The sequence below is a fragment of the Desmodus rotundus genome, chromosome 8 (genome assembly GCF_022682495.2).
Source record: "Desmodus rotundus isolate HL8 chromosome 8, HLdesRot8A.1, whole genome shotgun sequence".
Classification (NCBI taxonomy): Eukaryota; Metazoa; Chordata; class Mammalia; order Chiroptera; family Phyllostomidae; genus Desmodus; species Desmodus rotundus.
This window is the reverse complement of record NC_071394.1, coordinates 53,708,595-53,732,055: the sequence shown is the minus strand read 5'-3', so window position 1 is coordinate 53,732,055 and position 23,461 is coordinate 53,708,595. Positions and strand designations below refer to the sequence as shown.

The 23,461-nt window shown below is 37.5% G+C and overlaps 1 protein-coding gene across 1 annotated transcript in view; it reads right to left on the bottom strand.

Moving 5' to 3' along the window:
• Positions 1–23,461, bottom strand: part of KCNB2 (potassium voltage-gated channel subfamily B member 2) — a 384,951-nt gene that overhangs the window by 353,752 nt on the left and 7,738 nt on the right. The window contains exon 2 of the mRNA XM_045186164.2: positions 1,895–2,576. Within this exon, the coding sequence (XP_045042099.2) occupies positions 1,895–2,473 (579 nt within the window). The 5' untranslated portion in view covers positions 2,474–2,576. The remainder of the gene's footprint in view (positions 1–1,894; positions 2,577–23,461) is intronic.

Here is a 23,461-nt window from a genome sequence, read left to right as displayed (position 1 = left end):
TTCCAACCCAGTATCCTTAACTGCTGGGTATAGTTTGTAGGTAGATATTTGTGCATACATAATTTGAAGGCAATTTAAATCATCTGTCTGATGCATAGGGGTATATAATGATTATTGTAACAATGTGTTATCAACATTATCTTCTTAGATATCGAGAGATAGAGGCTTCTTCTAAAACTTCTAGATTAAATGAACTCCCTCATCTGGGAAATCAAGTTATTGACCCTAGTCTATCCTTATTAGAAATTCTTCAGAAAAAATATGTATATGTTTTAAATTTTTTCTCTAATAGAACTTAATTTTAGATATATGTTAACAATGCTGTTATAGACAAATAAACCACATTAACCTTTCCAGTTTTGTTTGATTTAGCTAACTCCCTCTGGAACACTTGGTGGAACAATAATATATTCCTCATCTGCCTAATGGCTTGAGAGAATTAATTTAACACCCAAAATATTCCTTTAAATCCAGAGCTTATCTCATTCATCTTCAAAATTCACTCCATATTTTTAGGAGTAACTCAAATATACAACTAAACACTTGACATTGGAACAAGCAGTGACCTTCAAACCAAACCCCACAGACGTACCACATCTATTTCTTTCTTACAGCAAAACACAAGGAAACAAATTATTCATAGCTACAAAAAGACCTGATTAAAATATTTCATTTGCTGAAAAATGTGCATTTCCTCATTTGGTATAACAGAAATACAGTTTATTTCATTTAGCTCTATGTCCTGGCTGGAAAGCAAAATGTCTTTAGAACTCAACGAGATGCAAAATCAGATGTGTCAAACAAGAACTTTTATGATCATCTTTTTCCATTACTTGTATGTCCCAGCTTATCATGCGAAATCTTAATTTCTAGCCAAAGGTACATATGGCATATTATAGTTCTATAATCTTTACTGTTTATAAGAATGATTAAGTGAAGGAACCATTATTTAAAGAATTCATATGACACTCTCGTTATATTCCCTTTTCATATAATATACACAAAATATCAATACTACATTTCTCAGCTAACAATGACTCTTTTTTCTTTTTCTAATAATTTGTATTGCAATGTAGAACTAAATGTATGGGATGAAAACTCAGTTTGAGCTAACTCCCAAAGCTCCAAATAAAGTTAGATAAACAGTATCAGGCAGTTGAATTAAATACTGAAATTACCAGCAAAACAATTTACTCTGAGATTTGGATATACGCAGGCCAAATGGAAACATATGAATTTAACACCTTCATTGTAGGCAAACACTTTATGAACTCTGAGATACCATAATACGTCAACTGTGGAAACAACCTTACCCCAACAGTCAGAAACATTGTCAGAGCAGTCCTCCCAAGGAGAGGTCACTGGGAGCGTCTGGACATTGACTCACACCCTAGCCAGCTCAATAAGGCCATCCCTTGCTCCTGTGAGGGGCTGCCAGCCCTCTGAGCTACAGGACCCTCGCCCTCCCTGCATCTCTAGAGAACCAAGCCAGGAGGCACCTCCTCCACTTTCAAGGACAACACCTTGCCTTTACTCAGGGTGAGGCCCAGGCCCCCACCCTCTGCAAGACTCCATGCCTGATGGATATGAGCTGGTAACTTCTCTGGCTCCAAGTTATCAACACACAGTGGGGGAAACCAGACTCCCCCACACTCAGTTGCCCAGACCTGTTCCTACATAATAATATGTATGAAAGACTAATGCCATTTGATGACATTACACAGGCAGAATAACTCTATGTGACTAAAGATTTTGGAAAGAATCTTTCCCTGTCTCTGTAGCCATCATTTTGTTCTGTCTTACCAAAACATCTTCAGTGAGGATCATACCCTCTGGAATGCAGGCAATGCCTTTCCTGACCACGCACAGGAAAGCAACGCCACGCTGTTCTTACCTTTGCAGCCACCGAGGAGTTGGGTTTCTCCAGCAAGTCCCATAGCTTCTTCCTTTTCTCAGGGCAGCAGGTGTTATCGAACTCTTCTCCCTCCCGCTCTCGCATGGTCTCTGCCTCGCGCCTCAGTTCTTCGTTCATTTGCTCTTTCTTTTGGTGATACCTGGCTTGGCAACAGGACTCTAGGTAGATCTCATCAATACCCCAGTAATCAAGCTCCTGACCGAAAGACAGAGCACACATTTCTTCCATCATGTGGAGTTTCCCTGTCCGGTAGAAATTTAAAATGGAAGTGAAGGCGCCTGGATGCCGATCAAAGAAATACTCATTTTCGTTCAGATTGTAGTCATCGCACACCTCCAGGAGGCTCTCGTGCGTGTTGCAGTCTCGCAGCTTCCCCAAGCGGGTCCTGGGCAGACGGTCCAACGTTCTCCACAGGACCTCATGGTTCAGGCCCCCCACGTTGATTTTAACTCTCCGCGAGCACGTTTTGCTCCGAATGATGTCCACAGGTTCTGGTGGAAGAGACAGTGTTGACCTTGAAGCCTTCCTGTTTAAGCCGGGGGGAGCCTTTTCTGCCATTTTGAACTGAACACAGCAGCGGAGCCAGCGTCTTCCACAGAAGGAGCCGCGGGAAGGTCAGAGAAAGTGACATCCCTCTGAGGCAGGCATTTCCACCGCCACACTGGTAAAAAACAACCACCATTTAGTTACTCGCGATTTTCCTAAAGCATTTCCTCTTCTGTGTGGTCACTCTGTTATTTATGCACAACCAGGAGGTATAATATTAATATTGTGCATTTATGGGGATCTAAATCTTTGTTTTAAGATACAAGACAGAAGGAAAAGACTACACAAGGCACTATGCAGAACAGGCTGTGCATTCAATTTAATGAACCTATAGGTTGACAATTCCCAAATTTGTCCCCAGAGACCCCTTTCTCAAGCTCTATACTGAAATATCCATGTGCTGATCACCTCTTCCTAGATAAACCAGATACTTTAAACTAAACTGACCACATCTCCAACTGGCTACACCAGTTTCTGTTCCTTCTTCACCACAGATATGGCCCTCTGCATCCCCATGTCCAACCACCCAAGATAAAACTCTGAGAAATCCTGACCCATCCATTCATCCACATCCAAATCAGCAACAGGTGTAACTAACTGTATCTCCTAAATGTGTAAGCCCTCCACCACCACTGCCCAGTTCCTGTTACCCTTGAACCATGATGCTGATTCAGACTCTCAGCATCTCTCAACCTGCATTTTTACATCAGCCTCTGAACTGGATCCCAAACCCAGGTTCTGTCTATCTAAAGTCCATTGTCCACACAGCTACTAGAGTGATTCTTTAAGATACAAACTTGATCTTGCCATGCTTTAAATCCTGCAAAGGCTCATCATTACTGGCAGTGCAAAGTCTACTTAGCCCTATTAGATCAGGCCTACCTCTCCACTCTCCCTCTTATCTTCCCTCGTCACTATATGCCAGTCACCCCAGACTACACATGATTCTGTCTCCAACTCCTGACCTCTCTTTATGACAATCTGTTGCTTGTTCTTCCAGACTCAAATCAGACATCGCCTCCTCCAGAAAGCTCTCCATGATATCCCTCCACTAGAAACTCTCTGTGAATGTCTCTTCTATTTCATCATACCACTGCAATAACCCCTTTCCCACATGATGCTGGGTGTTCTTAAAGACAAAGAGTATCCTTCTCTCTTATTATACCCTTATCACTGAGCATAGTGCTTACAGATTTTGAGGGTTTAATAAAACTTAATGAATCCATTCTTTGTTTTCCAGAATGCAGCTGACAAAAGATCTAATGTATATAGCCAGGAAAACACATAAATGGAATTATTTGGATAACTTGCGTAAAAACCATCTATGTTCATATGTCTGTGTGGATATAGGATGTCAGCATGCATGTGTGTGTGTGTGTGTGTGTGTATTTTGCTCCAAAGTTTTTTTCACCTTGTACCAATTCTTTAAGGCATTACTGCTCTAATGTTCTCTCTTGTTGGTCCAGTGTTCCTTATTCTGATCTACAGCAGCAAGAATCTTCTTTCATGGTCTTCCCCTATATATAGGTTTTTGAAGAAATTCACAGAGCTTCAAGCAATTCATCCAAAATACCACTTTTAATGAAAACACAATGTTTCACAAAGTCAATGGCTTATACCAAAGGGAAAAAGTTTTTAGATTTCAGAGTTCCTTATAATTAGAACTCTCTTTTAAGATACATACCAATTTCTGCATGCTTCTGGTTTCTCCACTCCTATAAGTTAAAATTATTTCTCCATCTGGAAACCAAGTATCTTTTCAAATGAGTGTAAGTCAAATTTATGAGAAAAATATAGATGGACTATATAAGAAGTACTCCAAATATGGTCAATAAATATACTTGAATTGGGAGTTTTTTCAACTAAATAGTTGCAGAAATATTTTAAGCATATACATTCATAGTTTATTGCAGAGATGCCTATTTTTACAAAATAGAATTACAATGACTGAGCAACTTAAATTCTCTGAACCTCAATTTCTAAATCTAGAAAATGAGGATAATAGTATCTACTTCACAGGCAATATTATGACAATTAAATGAGATAGTTTATGTGCAGTGCTCACCACACAGAGGTATATCAGAGTAGAATAAGAAAATTCTTTGTCCTTTAAGTTTGGTTTCTAATCACTGGCAGAAAACTGAGATTAAAAGCGATACTAGTATCTAGTCAATAAACACTAGCCTTACATTTTTCCTTATGCAGATGTTCTGTCTTCTCAAGTGGATTATAAACTGAGGCCAAGAACAGTTGTTCCCACCTTTTCTTTGCTGAGCACTGTACCTTCACATAATAGGCACCTCACATCATGCATCTCTGAAGCCCCTGATCCCCATGTATTCAGGCGACAATGCAGTATATATATTAAAACAAAATTAAGCAGCGATATTAGGGTCAGGCAAAACTGATGAAAATATTAGAGAGGTGGCAATTCCAGTGATGAATCTGAATATCTCTTTGCCATTAAATTACTTGGTTGTAGGTGCCAATAACATCTCAGCAATCCCTGCAAATTATGTGAACAGTCTCTGTGACCTGTAAGCAAGAAGGCCAATCCATTTTAACTTGGCTACAAATAAACATAAAATGAATTTACTCTTTAAGGAATATCACATCTTATACTAATGTAAAGAACATCAATGGCTTTTGAATTGATTATATTATCCGATGAGAGCTTTTCCAGAAAAAGTGAGAACAAACTCCAATGTTATACAAACACCTCATGTCTGTGCTCAAGGGCTTAGTGTGACTTGCTTTCCTGTAAGTCATTACTAAAAGTATAAATGCTACATCATAGTCACCAGTAGGTCACCCTTTCTCTTAAATAATTTCACACTCATGACTTATAGTGAATTTTCCTTTCTGTAGAGTGTGTGTTTCAAGAGAGGAGAGGTCATAAGAGTTAAATTTCAAAATATCTTCTTTACTGATCAAGAACTTTCTATTATAAGAAATCCAGTGTTGATTACAAATCCCACAATAAAAGACAGACTGAAATTCAATGTCCTTTCTACAAAGCAAGGGTAGAGAAACTCAGAATAAGAGAATGTGGCCTGTTGACTTGATTTTCCTAAAACGTAATGATGATGTGTTCTGATTATTGTAGCTAAAATTTTTTTATTCTCCCTTGGCTCCCTTGGCAGAATGTTCTGCTTGTTACCTGATAAGAAGTGGAGACTCAAAGGCATAAGTTCTTGAGCAGTTGAAGAGCTGTGAACACAGCATAAGCCCAGATCAGTAGTAGCTTTGAAACTCACTGGGCCTTTCTGCCTGCCTGCCTGCCTGCCTGTCATTATTCTCCCTTCTCTCTCTTCTGTGGTTTTTCCTCCCACTTTACCCTGTCTCTATTTCCTCACACACTGCTATCTTTCTTCCATTCCTCTCCCTCTCTTCTTATCCTGTTCCCTAGATCTTTCTATCCTCACAGCCCCTTAACCAACCACAAAACCAAACTCTATATGTTCAGACTTGTACATACTTCATAAAGTTCTCTATATCCTTGTCATGAAAACCTCCCGAGCTGAAAATACCATGTCTCTCTCCAGAAAAAGAGAAAAACATCTAAACTGAGTTGTTTTTTCATGAGTGGTTGTATGAGATCACAAAAGGGAGCTCTGCTCTGAGGCTCAGGACCCTGGATCCAGGTGGACAGACCTCTGCCTCCCTGTCTCTTTTGTGATTGACCTTCACTTCCCTCGCCTATTAAACGACGGCATTTCCATGCCCGCAATCCTTTGCTTTGCTATGACACTTGCTGAATTCTTTCCTTCCTATGATTCTGTGACCTTCCCTACCCTGTCCACCAATCACCATCCTCATTTAGATAGAAATAAACATCATGCTATCTCAGAGTACGTGAAAACGTTCTTTCATGTCTAGTTTCTTAAGAAAAGGTGGTTTTCATATTTCATTTTGAGAGCCCTTTGACATTTATCAGGGCTTGAAACATACTACCTTCAAAGCATCATAAAAGTTTCATTTATTTTACTTAGTGTTTAGTTGCTTTTCTATATTTTAACTTTTCATTTTTAATATATGTTCTTTCTGTCATACTAATTTTACTTCTAACAACAAATCTGTCAGCTCCTTCTGGGTTAGGTGTCATGATGTGCCATTTTTAAGAGCTTGAAAAATTTATGTTTTTAATTTTAGTAGTAAAACTGGATATGATGCTATATTTTCTCACATATAGTTTTATAAGTGAAATCCCATAAGAATTAATCATGTAATTCAATTTAGTACATAAGTATAATACAAAAAGTAGTAATTCACTGTGTAGATGTTATGCAACTTGAAGAATTTATATAAATAAAGTCAGTTATAAACAGAACACACATTTTTATATCCAGGGCAGAATCTCAGTGACTCTTTTCTTTGGGCAGTTTGTTGATTTATTTCACCTCACTCAATCCATTGAAATGAAAAGTCAAGCTTGCAACAGTCCAGTGCAAACGTGTAAACATCCCTCCATTAGGCTGTTAGAGAAAAATGCCACTCCTTAAACAATAAACAACAACAAACATTCTGAATCTGCACAGCTGCGCCACGCTCCTACCAGCAGCGTGAAATTATGCTGCCACCCATTCAGGGCCAAACCTGACAAAACACAACTTTCTGATCATGGCACCATAATTACAGCTTGAGGCTGCAGGTTTGAAGGCAGCAGGGGGAGGGGAGTAATATAGTCTAAAAAATACTACCATTATTTCACATACTTGACACTTCCTTAGTGTGTCAAGGCCGGATAAGTCCCATGTATGATCCTGTGAAGATGAAAAGTGGATCTTTCTAAAGATCTAAGTGTTTAACATTTCGTTTCTCTGTTGCTAGTACACACTGAGCAGCATTTGCAAACAAGCAGCTCTGAGACCTTTAAGTCTAAGTCACTCTGTGTATTTCCTTAAATTTTCATGTGTGGTTTTAAGTAGTAAATGCATCTTTTTTTCTAACAGCTATTTTTGTTTCAGAGAGCCACAGAGATTACTTGCAGTAAATATGTGGAGAGTAAGGCACTGAAACTGTTAGCTGGCTAATCAACGCTTTAAACAAAGTTAGCACTCACTGAAATCTTAAAAAGCACCTCCAGAATTTACTAAGGAAAAACTATAAAATTATAACAAGTGAAAAACAAGCAAATTTATTTGAGAAAGATAGGGATTATTTTAAAGTAAGGCTTTAAAAAAAATAAAGTAAGGCTTTAGAAACTTTTAGCTATCCTAAGAAATTCAACAAACCTGCTGAATTACTTTAGAACCTGGCCAGAACAGTATGGTGATTGCCAGAGGGAAAGGGGAGGTGGAGGAGGGTAAAGGGGGATCAATGGTAATGGAAGGAGACTTGACTTGGGAAGGTGAGCACAGCATACAATATAGAGATAATGTGTTGTAGAACTGTACATCTGAAACCTATATAGTTTTATTACCCAATGTCACCCTAATAAATTTAATTAAAAATATTAATGAATTTCATACTGTTCATTGTTTTTTAACATGTCAAATTCTAGTGATAACTAAAACATTGTCCTTGATTTCAGAAAGATGGAAGGTAGTATTTTTCTGCAGGCAAAGACTGCTAATATCAATGTGTTCCTCGATTTTAGCACAATTGTTTACTCCTTAGATAAAAAAAAAATCTAGGACTTTTATCCTTGACATAACCGATGCTTTTTTTAGATACACTCAAACAAAATCTTAAAAGCTTTGCTTTCGGTGGTCAAAGGAAGCATTGTGTTGCAGTAAGAGGAGAAGATGACAAGTAATAAGTAGAATATGTAATATGAGTATCTTTCAATATCATAGATGTCTCCAAACAACAGAATTTATAAATAAACTATTTTATTTAGACACATTATATGATTTTTATTCATCAGAATAGAGAACTATTTAAAGAGTTAGATACTATATATGTGTTTGCTATAATTACAGAATAAAACATTCAGTTTGCCTTTGGAAAAATGACCTTTATAAGACATAACCAACCAAAAATTCCTTCTGTACCCTGAATAATATAATACTGATGTTATAATGCATCTTACACATTTATAAACTACCAAGTATAGTTGTCACTGAAAATTTTCAGTCTGCTTCAAATCACACACAAAAAGGCTCAAACTTTCATATGAGCATTCAGCCATTCAGCTGCTGGAGGGTTTTCTATTCTGAAGGTGAACGTGCCCTTTACATGGGGGCCCAAGAAGTGTTCTTTTCAATGTTTCCTTTTGCGAAAGTCTTCCCAGTGTCACAATGGAGTGAAGGGGGTAAATAAAGATGAACAGTGACAAGACAAAAGTAAAAAAGGCAATGAAGAGAGAAACTATTGGTGCTACTGGAAGGGATGTGGAACAAGGCTGGGCCATCCTATAATATCCTGATTTTTAAAAAACTCATAAGTTTCACTTGCTCCCTGGTGTTCTATGTGGATAATGCAATCTTCTATTCATGTAATTAACTTAAATTTCATATTCTTCTGAGGGTCTTGTCATATTAGTTAGATTAGGCCTCTATGAAGCCAAATAAAAAATGTTTATGAAGTCTGGATAGGATTTGAACATTTTGTTGGGTTTCTTCCAATAAAATTAGCTTTTAGATCATGGGATGATTGGTCTGGAATGTTCAGTAGTAAGATTCTTGACAAGGGATGATTCTCAGTTGAGTTCCATTTAACAGTAAAAATACACTTTCCATTTGCATTCCAGCCCCTCACTTCTCCATAATCAACACATTATAGGCAATGTGGCTTTTTAAAAGCTTAAATACTGAAGTCTGATTTGAGATTAATCTCTAACTTAAACATTATACCATGCTTTACATACCCCCATGTTTGGAGAGTAGAATCACAGATCGTGGCAGAAGGGAGTTGGGATCTGAGGTGATCCAATTTCCTTATTTACAGCTTTGGGAACTGAGGTCACATGACTTGGCTGACCTCTGGTAGTTACTGAACTTGAACTAGAACCAGATCTGTAGATGCCTATAGAAGTCGCTTTCCATTATACCCCATTACTATTCTTTATTTCACCTTCTAGTCAAAAATTTTAAAAGCTCTTATTTTTTGTGTACCCTCATGTTAAAATATCAATTCCAACTACATGCATTAAACTGCATTATCTCCTATATATTGTTTGTTTCTTTAAAGAGCAATGGCCACAGGCTGACAACTTGACCATTTTCTGAAGAAAGGTGCACTTCATAGAATTGCTGTCATGCCCTCTGCTTCCCTAGTACTGGTTTTCATGGTAGCTCCCTCCTTCTGCTCCTGACTCCTCCAGTCAGTTCTGCATGCTTCATCCCCAACACCAGCAGATCGGGGCCATCTCCTATAGAAGACACTCCCACACTGCCCACTCTCAGGATAAACACACATTCCAAAACTGTAAGGTCTGTCCTCTATTTACCTCTGCAGTTCCATCACCTACTTTGCTCCCTCTCACTCTCTCTGTTTTAGTTCTTTCTTTCCTTGCATGTGCCAGTCTCTCCCCACCACAGGGAATCTGCATACCTGTTTTCCCCCCTCTTCATCTGCTGATAGCAACTCAGGGATCACATCTTAGAAAGCCCCCTAATTACCTTGATCATACAACAATCCTTCTGTTTTAAGAACTGATATACTCATAATATCAGGTGCCTTCTACCTGGAACACTTGTCACAACAGTAGTTTTAAATTTTTGGAGATGAGCATTTTGATTATTTGGTTAATATCCAATCTCCCCACTAGACTTTAAGTTCCTCAAGGGCACAGATCACATTTGATCTTATTCATTATTTTATCCCAAGTTCCTGGCATACAGTAGACACACAATAAATATTAGTTGAATGAAAAAGTAAATGATCAGATTTCCATTTTATTTAAAAATCATTTTCCTTTCATTCCAGCTACCTCATATTACATGCCACTCCCAAAATCCAATATGACTTTCATGTGTAAAATGCTCTTTTCCACATTCTCTGTCTGATAAACTCTTACTCATTACTCAAGGTGGAGAACAAATATCTTGTCCAGGGAGAATTAATCTCTTCTGCCACAATGGGCTAGAAGTTTGTTCTACCCATTATAGAGCTTTTCTCATTGTAGCATAACTATTCACTTAGGATTCTTTCCTATTTGTTCATTCTGCAAATATTTATGAGGCCTTACTCTGCTGAAGGCACAGTCTCTGACATCATGAAATTTATCTTCTAATGGAGGTAGATAGACATTCTATATATAAATATACAAGCAAATAGTATGACTCACAACAGCTAGAATGGAGAAGAAGGAGGTACCTGTGAGCTTTAACTGAAAACACATTCTTGGCTATGAGTACTTAAAAGTGATGAACATGTCTTGTCCATATTTGCATCTTTGGTACACAAGTGCTTAAGAAATGTTTGTGGATTACCCAAAAGAACAAATAATTGAGTGAATAATGAATTTCAAAGCACTATTATCCTTTTTGTTTTGGTTAAAATAATCAAATATCAGTTTATGGTGGTGACTTCCAATTTGCTTAGTTCTGCTAGCCCTAATTTGCCTATTTTAACAAGGCCTGGGTTCAAAATAAGAGCTAGATTTTCTGGAACTATGTAAGGAAGAAGTGATGAATTAAGTCTCGCCAATAATTACTTGCTGACCCAAAGTGGAATATGCTGCCTCAAAACACTACTGGACCCAGTAATATTTTAGCGGATCCCAGGTGACCACTGACAAGGAGGCACAGAAGCAACTTCTCCCCTGTTGAGATATTGACAAGATTGCCTCCAAAGTGCCTTCTATCACTGAAATTTTAAGGGTCAATGAGATTTTTGTGTGAATACCTCATATATACACATTCCCCTAGACAGGTGACAAACAGGAAGAAGTTCAGGCCTGTAAATTTCTTAAGTTTAAAATTTGACAAAAATGAATTTCTATTTCTCAGCTTCTACTCACTCCTAGGAAAAATATTCAAGCCAGCAAAGCCAATATGATAAAATTTCTACCAATAAAAGAATAAAGTAAAGAAAAACTATCAAAGTTAGTGAATCCAAATATTTTTGAACACATGAGCTTCTACTCTTCAACAATAACCTTTTCTTTTTCTAAGTAATGTAAGTATTGCTATGTGAAGACTTTAAAAGAAGGGTGAAGTTTTCAAAGGAATGACGCTACAGTAATGGAAATACACCCAGAGCAGTATTTGGGTCTGGAAAATAACCTAAGGTGAAGGGCAGAAATTTTTCCCTCTGCATTCAAATCACAATAAGTAGGTGGCCACATTTTCAGACTCAAAGCACACTACTGCCAAAACTTACCCCAAGATACTCGTGTAGTCACATCCATCGGTACCTCTCCTGGCTGAACATATTTTTTAAAAATGGTTTCTAGATTCTAGCATGCAAAACTACAGTGGCTAACAAACCAATGGGCTACTTCATTAATGGAACTAATTTTAAAAATCAGAATATGTCACCAGTATTTTATGCTTGATATTTTTCTGGTTCGTTAAGGAGAACAGGGAAGAGGTTCACTGAACTATAGACATCCAACTCCACATCCCTCATGAACAGTGTTTTTCACTCACCCTGTCATCAGTGAGGATCATTAACAACATTTATTAGCATCCATCTGTGAATGGCACTTTATAAATATTCCTCCTCTCATCACTGCCCCCTTCTTAATCTACCATGTGTCTCTGTTGGGCAAAATGCTAGGAAGCTACAATGATAATAAATAATTACTGGTAAGAACATTAAGGCAGATGGATAAGATGACCTACTGGCATCTATGAATCTTAGTATGTTAAAATTTACTGCTAATAATATAATTTAGCACAATTTGATAAGCAAATATCCAAGCATTTGATGAAGAAAATGAGCTCGGTGTATTCCATCAACATTTTCTAAAATAAAAATGTGAAAATTAGGGACCACAGATGGACTGACTGAAGCCCCAAGTTCATGCGACTTGTACCAGGTGATACAGACTTGAAATAAATAATTCAAAAAACAGCGTAAAATAATCATAAAAATTATAATTACAACAGTATAATAGGGAATGTTATTTTAGACCTAGAGTGAAAATATTCAAAAATAAAGAAGAGCTATTGTTTTCATTAAAAGAAGTAGCTTGATTAAAGACAGAGAAATCATGGATGTTTCCCCCCTTTTTCAGTTCTTCTTTAATGCTGTTATATATTTTTTTTCTTCAAGGAAAGGATAAATTCTTCTGCATTTGGAGAAGGTGATATCTGAAGCGCTCTTTGTCAACTCCAAAGCCCCCTAATGTCAGGATTCTAATAAAAGAACATGCCTGTGTAACGTAAGCCATGCCTATAGGGTTCAGATTTGCGATCTGGACTTTACTTCAGCTTAAGATCAAAATGTCCACAACTAGAAATTATATTTCCTAGAAGGTAGGGATAGTCCTGGAGTTGTATCTAAAAGTGAGCCAAAGTTATGATCTTTGTGAATTTTGTTAATAATTATCATTTTTACCATCTACAACATAATGAGTGATTAGTACAGCATACAGCCACTGGGTTTTCCCATTTCATCCTCATAACTAGAATGCTCATTAATTCTCAACCACCTGGGGGTCAATATTTTGTATTTTATTTACAGAAAAGAAACTGAGGATCATAAAGGTGAGTTCCTTGCTCAAGATGACACAACTAGGAAGTGCCAGTTCCAGGATCCAATCCAGCATTATCTTAATTCAAAGACCATGTTCTTAACCTCCTATGATGCTGGCAATTTTCTTTTAATGGCAGGATTCTAGACGCCTCAGAATGATAAATAAATGGAAATATGGGGCCAATAATGAGCAATCTTTTTAGCATGCTATAGAAAGAAGGAATGAACCTAATTAATTCCTGTACCATTACATCCATTTCTTGGCCTGAGTGGCATACACAAAATATATTAAAGGTCATACTTTTCTATGGATAGAGATGGTACAGTTGGCAACTCTTTTGGCAATTCTAAATTTTTTAAACTAAACTAACAAATGTTAGTATCTGACTTTCAAAACTAATGCTATTAGCCTCAGTATTGGAGATTTATAGTTAAGATACATGCTTAAGTAGTATTTTTTGAATGTTGAAAATATAAAATTCACAGTATTTGGAAGGACAACACTGGAAGATTCAAATGATCTTCCCAGGGTCCATTCAGCATCAGGGCTAGAAACCACATCTCTTGTTTCTGAAACCATGTTCTTCCTGCTAGCCCTTGGCACCTCAGGACATCCAAAATAAATATAAAATTAAAACAATGGAAGAGGAAAAAAATGTGAAGCAAGAGCAATTGAGCTACACGTATCCCCTGCTTTCCGAAAATGCACTTTGCAAGCAGCTGGATCTCTGAACCGTCTGTGAGCAGCTGTCCTTTATCTCAATTTATTTTGTGTATTTGTTAGCAAATGTGTCCTAAGGTGACTGCTCCTTCACTTTACACCATTACAAAAGGCTTCGTAGGAATGCTCTACTTTCAGATAGCGAGGGACACCTGTATCTCAAACTCAGTTAAACCTATAAATACCGAAGAGTTGAACCTAATTATTAATGATTCCTGACTGCACCACAGTCTGTAGTTTCTACTATTCCAGTAAGGGCCAGAATGGAAAAAGATCATGAACTATAAATAACACATACTGATTTAGAGCCATTATTCCTTTCTCATTCCCTCCGTTCCTTCTGAAACAATGCATTACTTGGCCATGATTATATTGTACATTGAGAACAGAGGATATAAAATTGGGTAAAGCAGCTCTTGCTCTCAAGGAACCTATAGAAATACTACAAAGAAGGACATGCAAAGGGTCCAGAGACATATGAAAAGATGCTCAGTATCATTAGCCATCAGAGAAATGTGAATTAAAACCACAATGAGATACCACGTCACACTGATCAGAATGGCCATCATAAACAAATCAACAAGCAACAAGTGCTGGCAGGGCTGTGGGGAAAAGGGGACCCTAGTGCACTGTTGGTGGGAATGGAGACTGGTGCAGCCTCTGTGGAAAACAGTATAGAATCTCCTCAGAAAACTAAAAATGGGACTGCCTTTTGACCCAGCAATACTGCTGTTGGGATTATACCCTAAGGATCCTGGAACACCAATTCAAAAGAGCCTATGCACCCCAATCTTCATAACAGCACAATTTACAATAGCCAAGTGCTGAAAGCAACCCAGTAAACAAGGGGATAAAAAAGCTGTGGTATATTTACACAATAGGATACTATGTAGCAGAAAGAAAGAAGGAGCTCCTACCCTTTGCAACAGCATGGATGGATCTAGACAGCATTATGCTAAGTGAAATAAGCCAGGTGGTAAAATAGAAATACCATATGAGTGGAACCTAATCAACAAACAAGCAAGCAAAATACAATCAGATACATTGAAATAAAGAACAAACTGACAGTTACCAGAGAGGAGGGGGGAGAGGGATAACAGGGGAAGGATCATCAAGGAACATGTATAAAGGACACATGGACAAAGCCAAAGGGAGTAGGTTTGAGGGTAGAAGGTGGGGATGGGTGGGGTGGGGGGGCTGGTGGGGTGAAAATGGAGACAACTGTACTTGAACAACAATTAAAAAATGCTTAGAAAAAAAGAAAAACTACAAAGAATATTATAGAAATTTTTGGATTTGTGTACCTATGTAAAGCATTCTACCTGATGTAAAGGAAGAGAGAGGTATGAAATACCAATAAATGATGCAGATGCCTAAATTTGGGGGCTTTGTAGAATATAATCTTCATTTATAAGAGATACAGCCTTAGCTACCATTTGGAATGTTACAAGCTCTTTGAGGAATTAAATGAATTAATGAATTATTTCATTAATTTCTTCAAAAATATTTAATGAGCACCTACTAGATACCAAACAGTAGGTTCCAAATCTTATAAAATGCCTGAAAAAAAAAATGGCTCCATAGATGAAGGATAACAGTCTCATAATTTTAGACAGTCTCATAACAGTCTCAATATTATGTTAAACTTGTCTTATTAGATATAAGATGGTAATGACAATGAATGTTCACCCTTAGCTTTCACTGTGTAGCAAAATTACAAAATGTGTTTTTAATGAATATAGCACACATGTTATGTTTTTCTGACTTCTATTTGAATTAAAATGGCTTAAAATATCAGGTGGAAGGCTTTAACTCTAGTAATCCAAAAACACTTTAATCAGAAAACTGTTTTATATCTAGTTAAAGTACATGGTTGCTTATTTTTCTTCTAACTTTGAAAAATGTTAGCAAATTGCTCACTATGTATTCTGATGCCACAATTTTTTAATATCCAAGAAAACTTAAACCAGATTTGTTTTACTGTTCTGTAAATAAGAAAATTGAAGTAGATGATTTCTAAGATTCTCAGAGGATCTACTGATTTACCTCATTTTCATGCTGGAATTCAAGCCATAGGCATACCATTTATCTTGGAAATTTCTTAAATTATAGAACAAAGATGGCAGACACACACTGTACGAGCTCAGAGTAACCCAAGACTTGGGCTGTCCCTGTGACATCATATTTTTCCCATTCTAACCATGGAGAGGTTTGATAATCCCTTGCATTTCTAAACTGATTGAGGTTGGCTGAGCAAGGCCTGATTTAATTCCTACACTCCGTTGTGGACTCAGAGGAGTATCCTAGGGGAAAAGAATCAAGTTCTAAATCAGAACCCAAGACATTCTGATCCATCTCCAACTCTGTCTGAGAATCCCAAAAATACTTTATAGGGAACTCATCAAAGCCTGACCCCTGGGAGATATGACTAATAATTATTAACAATTAAGAAGGGATGTGCACACACATGCATACATACACATGCATCCAACTTAGTCAACTTGTCCAGTCTGTTTGAACATTTGATTTTTTTTAACCTGTAAAACAAAAGGAACACACTAATGGTCTCTAAAACCCCTGCCAGTTCTAACATTCTGTAATTCCTCAAGTTAGATCCCTTTCTTCCACCCATTCAAAATGGTGATTAGTGAGACAAAAGTTTTCAGTATTAAAAGAGAGTACATTTTCAGTTTAAAGTAGAGGTTAAAAATCTAAATAGCATATTGCAAATAAAAAGTTTTATGTTAGACATGAAGTTTAAAGAATTTAATAACAGTTGTTAAAATGGGAAAAAATCAGTGTGAACCCAAGGCCTTAAATAGAAATGTATATATAAATATATATATTTATACATGCATTTCTGTCATTGTAAGCAAACCAACTCAAAGTGTTTGCTCATCATCAACATTCATGCACACCCCTTTCCGTCAAAAAGAAGAAGGTAACTAATCCTGAGTAAATTATGATAAACAGAATATAGCATCTTGTTGTGGTTAAAAACGTAAGGACACTTTCAAAGTCGATGTGACATTGTAGGGCTTAAAGAGAGCCTACTCCCGTGGCCGACTTGCAACTACTTGAGCATCCAATAGCAAAGAAGAGCTAGTCAACTAGTACAAACTGAGCAATTAAATATCCATTATGTTATTTTAAAAAGAGAAAATTTACATAAAACTACAGAAGCAAAGTGATCCTAACAGAATAGAATTGCTTTGTTTTATTTTTAACATGGAGAGAATTGTTAATATATGTGAGTATTCTGTTCTATTAAATATATAATATATGCAAATGAACATATGTAAATGTACTGTGTAGGGAGAGAGGATACAAGAAATTGGATTAAGTCATCACAAGTGGTCACATCCAATAACCAGATGGAAAGAGGAGCCAAAGTCAATCAGCATCACTGGTGCTGGACTGGCCAAGAATACTAAAAAGGAGATGTTTTTATGGAGGCTTTATCCTTTTTCTCTTGGGAGAGGAAACCTCAATGGCCTTACAAATTAAAATAAGGTGTTGATAGATATTATGTATAAATTTTCTAGCAATGCTTGCAAAGGAGGTCAAAATACATTAATTTCAAGAGAATGTATATAACATTGTCCAAACGGACCTTAAGGAACATACCATTTGGAGGAAAAAAAGCTCCAAACAACTAAAGGCAATATAAAGTGGTATACAGCGAACTTAGAAAGCCCCACTGACATAGCAGGCTTATTTCTTTTAAAACGGACCCAGGTCAGAACATGTCATCATAAGTCTAAAAATTACAACTGGACTCCAAAAGCTAATAATTCAATATCACAATTTTAAAAAGTGGTTGTTTGATAATTCAGAACCTATAATCTAAGAAGATTCAAGATGGGATTCTAACCTAGGAAGGAAGATATACTAAGAAGGAGGAGGAGGAGGAAGAGAAGTAGAAGAAGAAAAGAAGAAGAATGTTAATAAAGCAGCCAACTTAAATTCACATAATAAATACCTCTATAATTCATTTAATAAATGTATAAAAATAAGTCGTAATAACTTTGGTAATTCTTGTGTCTTTTTCCTGATTTTAAGGTATTCAAAGCTCATTTTCAAATATGATATATAAGCATTTAATTTTTACAAATAGTTAGAAGAACCTGATTAAGTATTTTTGTAATCAACGTATTTGTCTCTAAAACTTTAACCTGATAAATTTGTGTTTTAATGTATTAGTTGCATAAATAATGTCTAAGAATTTAGAGTCGTGTTGTCCAATGTGGCACCCACTAGCTACATGGAGTAAATTTAAATAAGTTAAAATTTAAAAATAAATGGCTCCCTAGGTTTTAAAAAATTGGCAAAAATCCTTACTATAATGCTCTAATTTAGCTGTGTATATTGATTACAAACTATGTTAATTATGCTGGAAACCAAGATTTTACTGGGCTTCAATGACACCAGAAGCCAAGGTTTAAAAGTAGATTTTCAATAGCTTCTAAGCTTTCTGTGTGCACTCTTTCTACAGAGCCGAATGAAAATACTCTCCTTAGATTTAGAAAAAACTAGGATTCCAAATTTGAAATGACATTTATCTCAAAAGTAAATTAAAATTTAATGATAGTCTGATTAATAATTGTGATTTGATGAACTGGAGACATTTAGCATGAAAGCCCAAGACACATTTGTTCTAAGCTATACAGACCAGAGAAAAAGACTAAAGATGAACCACCTTCTTTTAAATGTTACTTTAATGTTATATTTCAGAATTTTGCCTTCTAAACACCACTTTCTCATTCTGGTATTATCTTACTGGATGGAAAGCCTTTCATTTGTGAAAAGCAACACAAGGAATTCAAGAGGTCCAGACAGGGGAACTTTCAAAGGCTGAAAAGCAACTATGATGTTATCTTGGTGATAACTATTTAAAAAACAGTATAATACTTCACTTTACATTCTTTACATAAGTATTTAAATCATTATATCTGCTAAATCTCCAAAAATGTATCAGTTGACAGGTCCAGAGCTATCATCATTTCAGAGAATTTTTTTTGTTTTTGTTAATGATCTGCTCTGATAAAACAGCTTTTGTAAATAAGCACAAAAGAAAAGAAATCAATATGCATAAGAATAGGAACTTGTAAAAGGACACAGTGTTGGGTTTGTGTCATTTTAGAGGTTAGAATGGAAACAAGAATAGAGGAAGTTAAGGCGAGAGAGAAGGGAAAAGGGAAGAAAGAAAATTTTTAAAAATCTGTTTGGGAAAAGTGGGCATGGGAAAGCATTTAAGGTCACATTATATAGATACTTGCAAAGATAATGTTCTACATTTGTATATTTTACATTTTGTACAATTCTTATAAAGAAAGAAATGCCTTCAATAAGGAGTAATTCCTATGGATAGAAACAAGACACAGTACATACAGATCTCTTCGCTAGGCTGTTCCTGGGAGATACTCATCAGAGTCAAAATAAGCCTTGGACTCCAGAGATAGCTTACATGCGTATATATGGTTAATTGGAGGCAAACATTGGTTGTGAATGGATTTCTAGAATTTACACCATTCTGCTTTTGAAACATAGGGCTTCCTAAAGTAATTCATGCTAATAATAGTCCAGGTCTTCACTGTCTGGTATTGCAACCACTAGCCACAGATGGCTATTTAAATTTAAATCAAATTTAAAATTTAATTCTTCAGTCTTACAAGTCCAACAGCTTATGTGGCTAGTGACTACTGCATTGGGGAGCAGACATAGGAAATTTTCCGTCATTACATTAAGTTCTATTGGAAAGCACGGGCCTAGACAGCCTTCCTGTCAAGTTGTGAGGCTGGATTCTATTCTGAAACATGGATGTGGGAAGAAAATTCCACTGGATGCACCGTGTTATGCCTTGTCCATACATCATTCCACCAGCTGCTTCTGTTCTAACATTGGTAGCCCCTGGGCCTGCACTTACAAACTCTGCTTCATCACAGAATCTAGGACCATCCCGGACCTTGTCCAGAAGAATGCGAAGAGTATGTGAGTGTGAATGGTTCATGGCCATGGCCTGGCACTCCAGCATGAGGGAAACTTGCTCTGGCCTTCCTCCACCCCACCCTGCCTCCTGTTCTTGGTAATTGCACTCCTCGTGATACGTTATAACCTGGGACCTGACATAGGTCCCCGCTCCATCCATTCCTTCATTCACTGATTCCACAAATACAATGAGCATCCACTATGTGATTTCGAGTTGTGGATAAAGTAGTGAGTGAGAATGACAGTCCCTTCCTTTACTGAGCTTACATTCTCACACAGGAGAATGACAGCAAATAATTACCCACAATTTTAAGTTAGAATTGGGGTAAGTGTTGCAAGGGATAATGCAGGGTGCTAGGAGATGAGAATAATGGAGACACCCACCCTATTCTAGGTGCCCCAGAAGGCTTCTTTTAGCAAGTGATGGTTGACCTGACATCAGAGGCATGATTAAGTTAAATAGATGAGACTGGGAAGAGAGGGTATCTCAATCAACTATGTGCACGCACAAGCCTTATGACAAATGAATCTTAGGTAACTAAAAGAATGCCAGAAATTGTAGCAGAAAATGAAGGTCAAGTGTGCCTGAGACGGGCAGTGCCAGACTGACCAGAGCCTGTTATGAACCAACATCCTTACACTAGTGATGCTTTGGAAAATGAAAAAGAAATATGGTAACCCTCAAAGTAAACATTAAGGCCTTACTCTAAGAAAAGTGGGAAATCATTTCAGAGTAGACAAGGACTATGATAAAATTTGCCTTTTGTAAAACAAAACAAAGGGCAGATGGACTAAGAGAACAAGAACAGAAGCTAAGAGTCCAGTTAGTAAGCTTTCATGGACATCCAGAAAGCGGTGATAGTAATTTGGTGCTTGCACAGGGAAGGGACCTGTCCCCCGTGTCTGAATTCCTGTGTTGAAAATGTCACCATCATGCAGATTTCCTTAAAACAGGCCCCTGATAGTTACTGAAGGTAGATATTTTCCGGAACTCTAGTGTCCACAAACTATAGCATTTCAGCCTATGAAGCTGGATCATCCTAATTTCTGCCTGTCCCACCTGCCCCTTCCTGTCTAAATCTCCAAATACTGCTTGATCCCAGACTCCCCTCCCCATATTTAGCCAGGACTCCCCCCAAACCCAATACTCCTCAAATCTAATTTCCTGCCTCCTGAAACTACCATCTGCCCCATTTCCATTCTCCTGAGATACCATGTTTGCCTATCTGGCTGATCTCCATTTAAGACCAGCTTATCCTGACATTACTGAGTACCGACTGTTAGAAAATAAAAGGAGAAAGTGAAAAAAGAACCCAAATGGCTCAAGTCCTGAAGTCTGCAAGAAATAAATCAGATGACCAGAAGCATAATGCCCCAACTCCCCCAATTTAGCACAGCACAGCCCCACACGCTGCTCCTCAGTCTTTCACTTCCAGCAGCCTTGACTTTGTCCATCACCTTTCCTTTCCAAATAGTTCATAAGAATAATCGATTGTCTGGGCTTAGGGCAGACCCACTTCACTTGGCTACTGAGGTTCTGTTTGCTTTCAGAGACATTTTAAGTCCCGTGAGGGTCAAGACCAATTTTGTTTAACCTGATGACCAAGAAGAGTGCTTTACATATGAAAATACTTAACAAATATTTGCATGTCTTTCTTTTAAAAAAGCTGGCTACAATTTCTAGCCAGTTGGGCTATGTATGAGAAAGCATTAGGTCCTCTTAGCCAAATAACTGCTGCTTTGTTTTGGAAAAAAAACAAAATGGGCTGTTTGGCTATTATGGGCAAGTCCTCCTGTGTGCTTGCACACCAAGTCCACTGGCACCTTGAAAAGGATACAGGGAAAATCCTAATTGAAGGGATGTGAGCAAAAGTCTAGAGGAAGGGAGACACCGAGCACATGGCTTGATCCCCAAGGAGATTCGGGCCAGTGAGAGCTAACCATTACAGTGAAAAACAGAAAACACATTTCTAAGAGCAGTGACATCTAACACTCAATTAGAATTAGTTTCTGGTTTATGGTATAATTACTATCCTTTATCCCAAAGCACTTAGCCAGAGTGTGTTACTTACAAGAGCTACAAGTGATGCTCAAAGAATGAAGGAGACGTGTGGTAGTCCCAGAAGTCTGAGTGGAGAGCCAAAGAGGAGACAGGAGTGAAGCAGGGTTGGTGCCATCATAGCACAGATTAACCAGCCAGTGAATGGAATTCAAACCTTTCCCCCGCTAATTTATTCTAGAGGAAGATGACTACAACAGGGATGGCTGAACATCTATCTAAATGTATGCTTCACCTTTGTGAGAGAAAGTTGTCACCGAGAATCTCCTGTTAAGCCAAGGATGATATCTCCCAGCCCCCCTGCATCTAGGCAGGCATTTGACCAGCTTTTATCAGTGGAATATAAGCAGAAGTGTTGTCATCACTTATGAGCTAAGATGTTTAAGAAGATGTGTCTTTTTATTCCCTTTCTCTCCACACATATTTTCACCGTCTCTCTCTCCATGTAATTGTTATGTGAGAGAAATAAGCTTTTATTATGCAAAGCCACTAGTGGTTCAGTTTATTACAGCAGCTATCATCATCCTAACTTGTTCTGAAATTGATACCTTGAACAGGGTGCTGACTTTACAAAAATCTAAATATGTAGTGTTAGCTATTGGCAAGGAAACAGATGTAGAAGACCAGAGGTCTAGAACCCTATTATGCCCTGGAAAAACTGCTCTAACTTAAAGGGCAGAGCTATAGCTCTAGAGGAAATGGATGGCAAGAGCCAGCATGCTAGTGTGTGATGGTTGCTCCTCACTGCCTATATCAAGGTATTACAAGAAAATGGACAGAGGTCAGGAAAGAATTTGCTACTTTGAGGACAGAAATAAGGGTGAATAGCCAAATGCTAGAAAGGCACAACTATCAAGCTGGAACAGTCCACTGCTTAAGGGAACTAATGCTGAGGAATAACACTGCAAAAAGCTTTGAATAGCAGATGTCCATTAAGACTTCCCAGTTAGATAAAGTGACTCCACCTTGCAGCAAAAATCTGATTAATGAAGTTACCCTACTATGCCCCCCACCCTGTTGTTACAGGCAACTGCAAAATAACAACTTGAGACATGGGTAATTAAAACATAACCAAAGACATGAAGAAGGCCCAAGAATTATGAATAGTAGTGAGTAGTATAACTGATAGCAAATAGGTAAGAAACCTACAAAGGTTTCTTTGAGGGAATTGTATTGACAAGGAAACTGGGAACCTAGCTTAAGAAAAAAAAAAAGAACAGAAAAGTGACTATAAAACAACCTCGAGGCATTCAAACTTGGACCAGCAAGAAGTAGGCTGGGAAAGTTATATAACTCCCACGAAGGACATACTTCCCAATACCCACTTGGGATGTGGCTATGGAGTATAATAGAAAAGAAAGAAGCTCCCAGAGGGCGGTCAGGGCTACCAAGAACAAAAAACAGAGGGGTTCTTCCAAGACAGCAAGACCTGGGTCTAATAAAAACTTTCCCTCACTGTCAGAGCCAAAGGTCTTTAGCAATGTCTGCTGGGATTTCTTCCATGTTATGGACCAAAGGCTGCTGTGTCTCCATTCTTCCCTTTTCCAAATTGGAATTTTGAATGCAATTATTCTGCATCTGGCCATCATTGTATGATGGGAGGGCAATAACTTGCCTTTAGTATAAAGATCTCTGGACAACA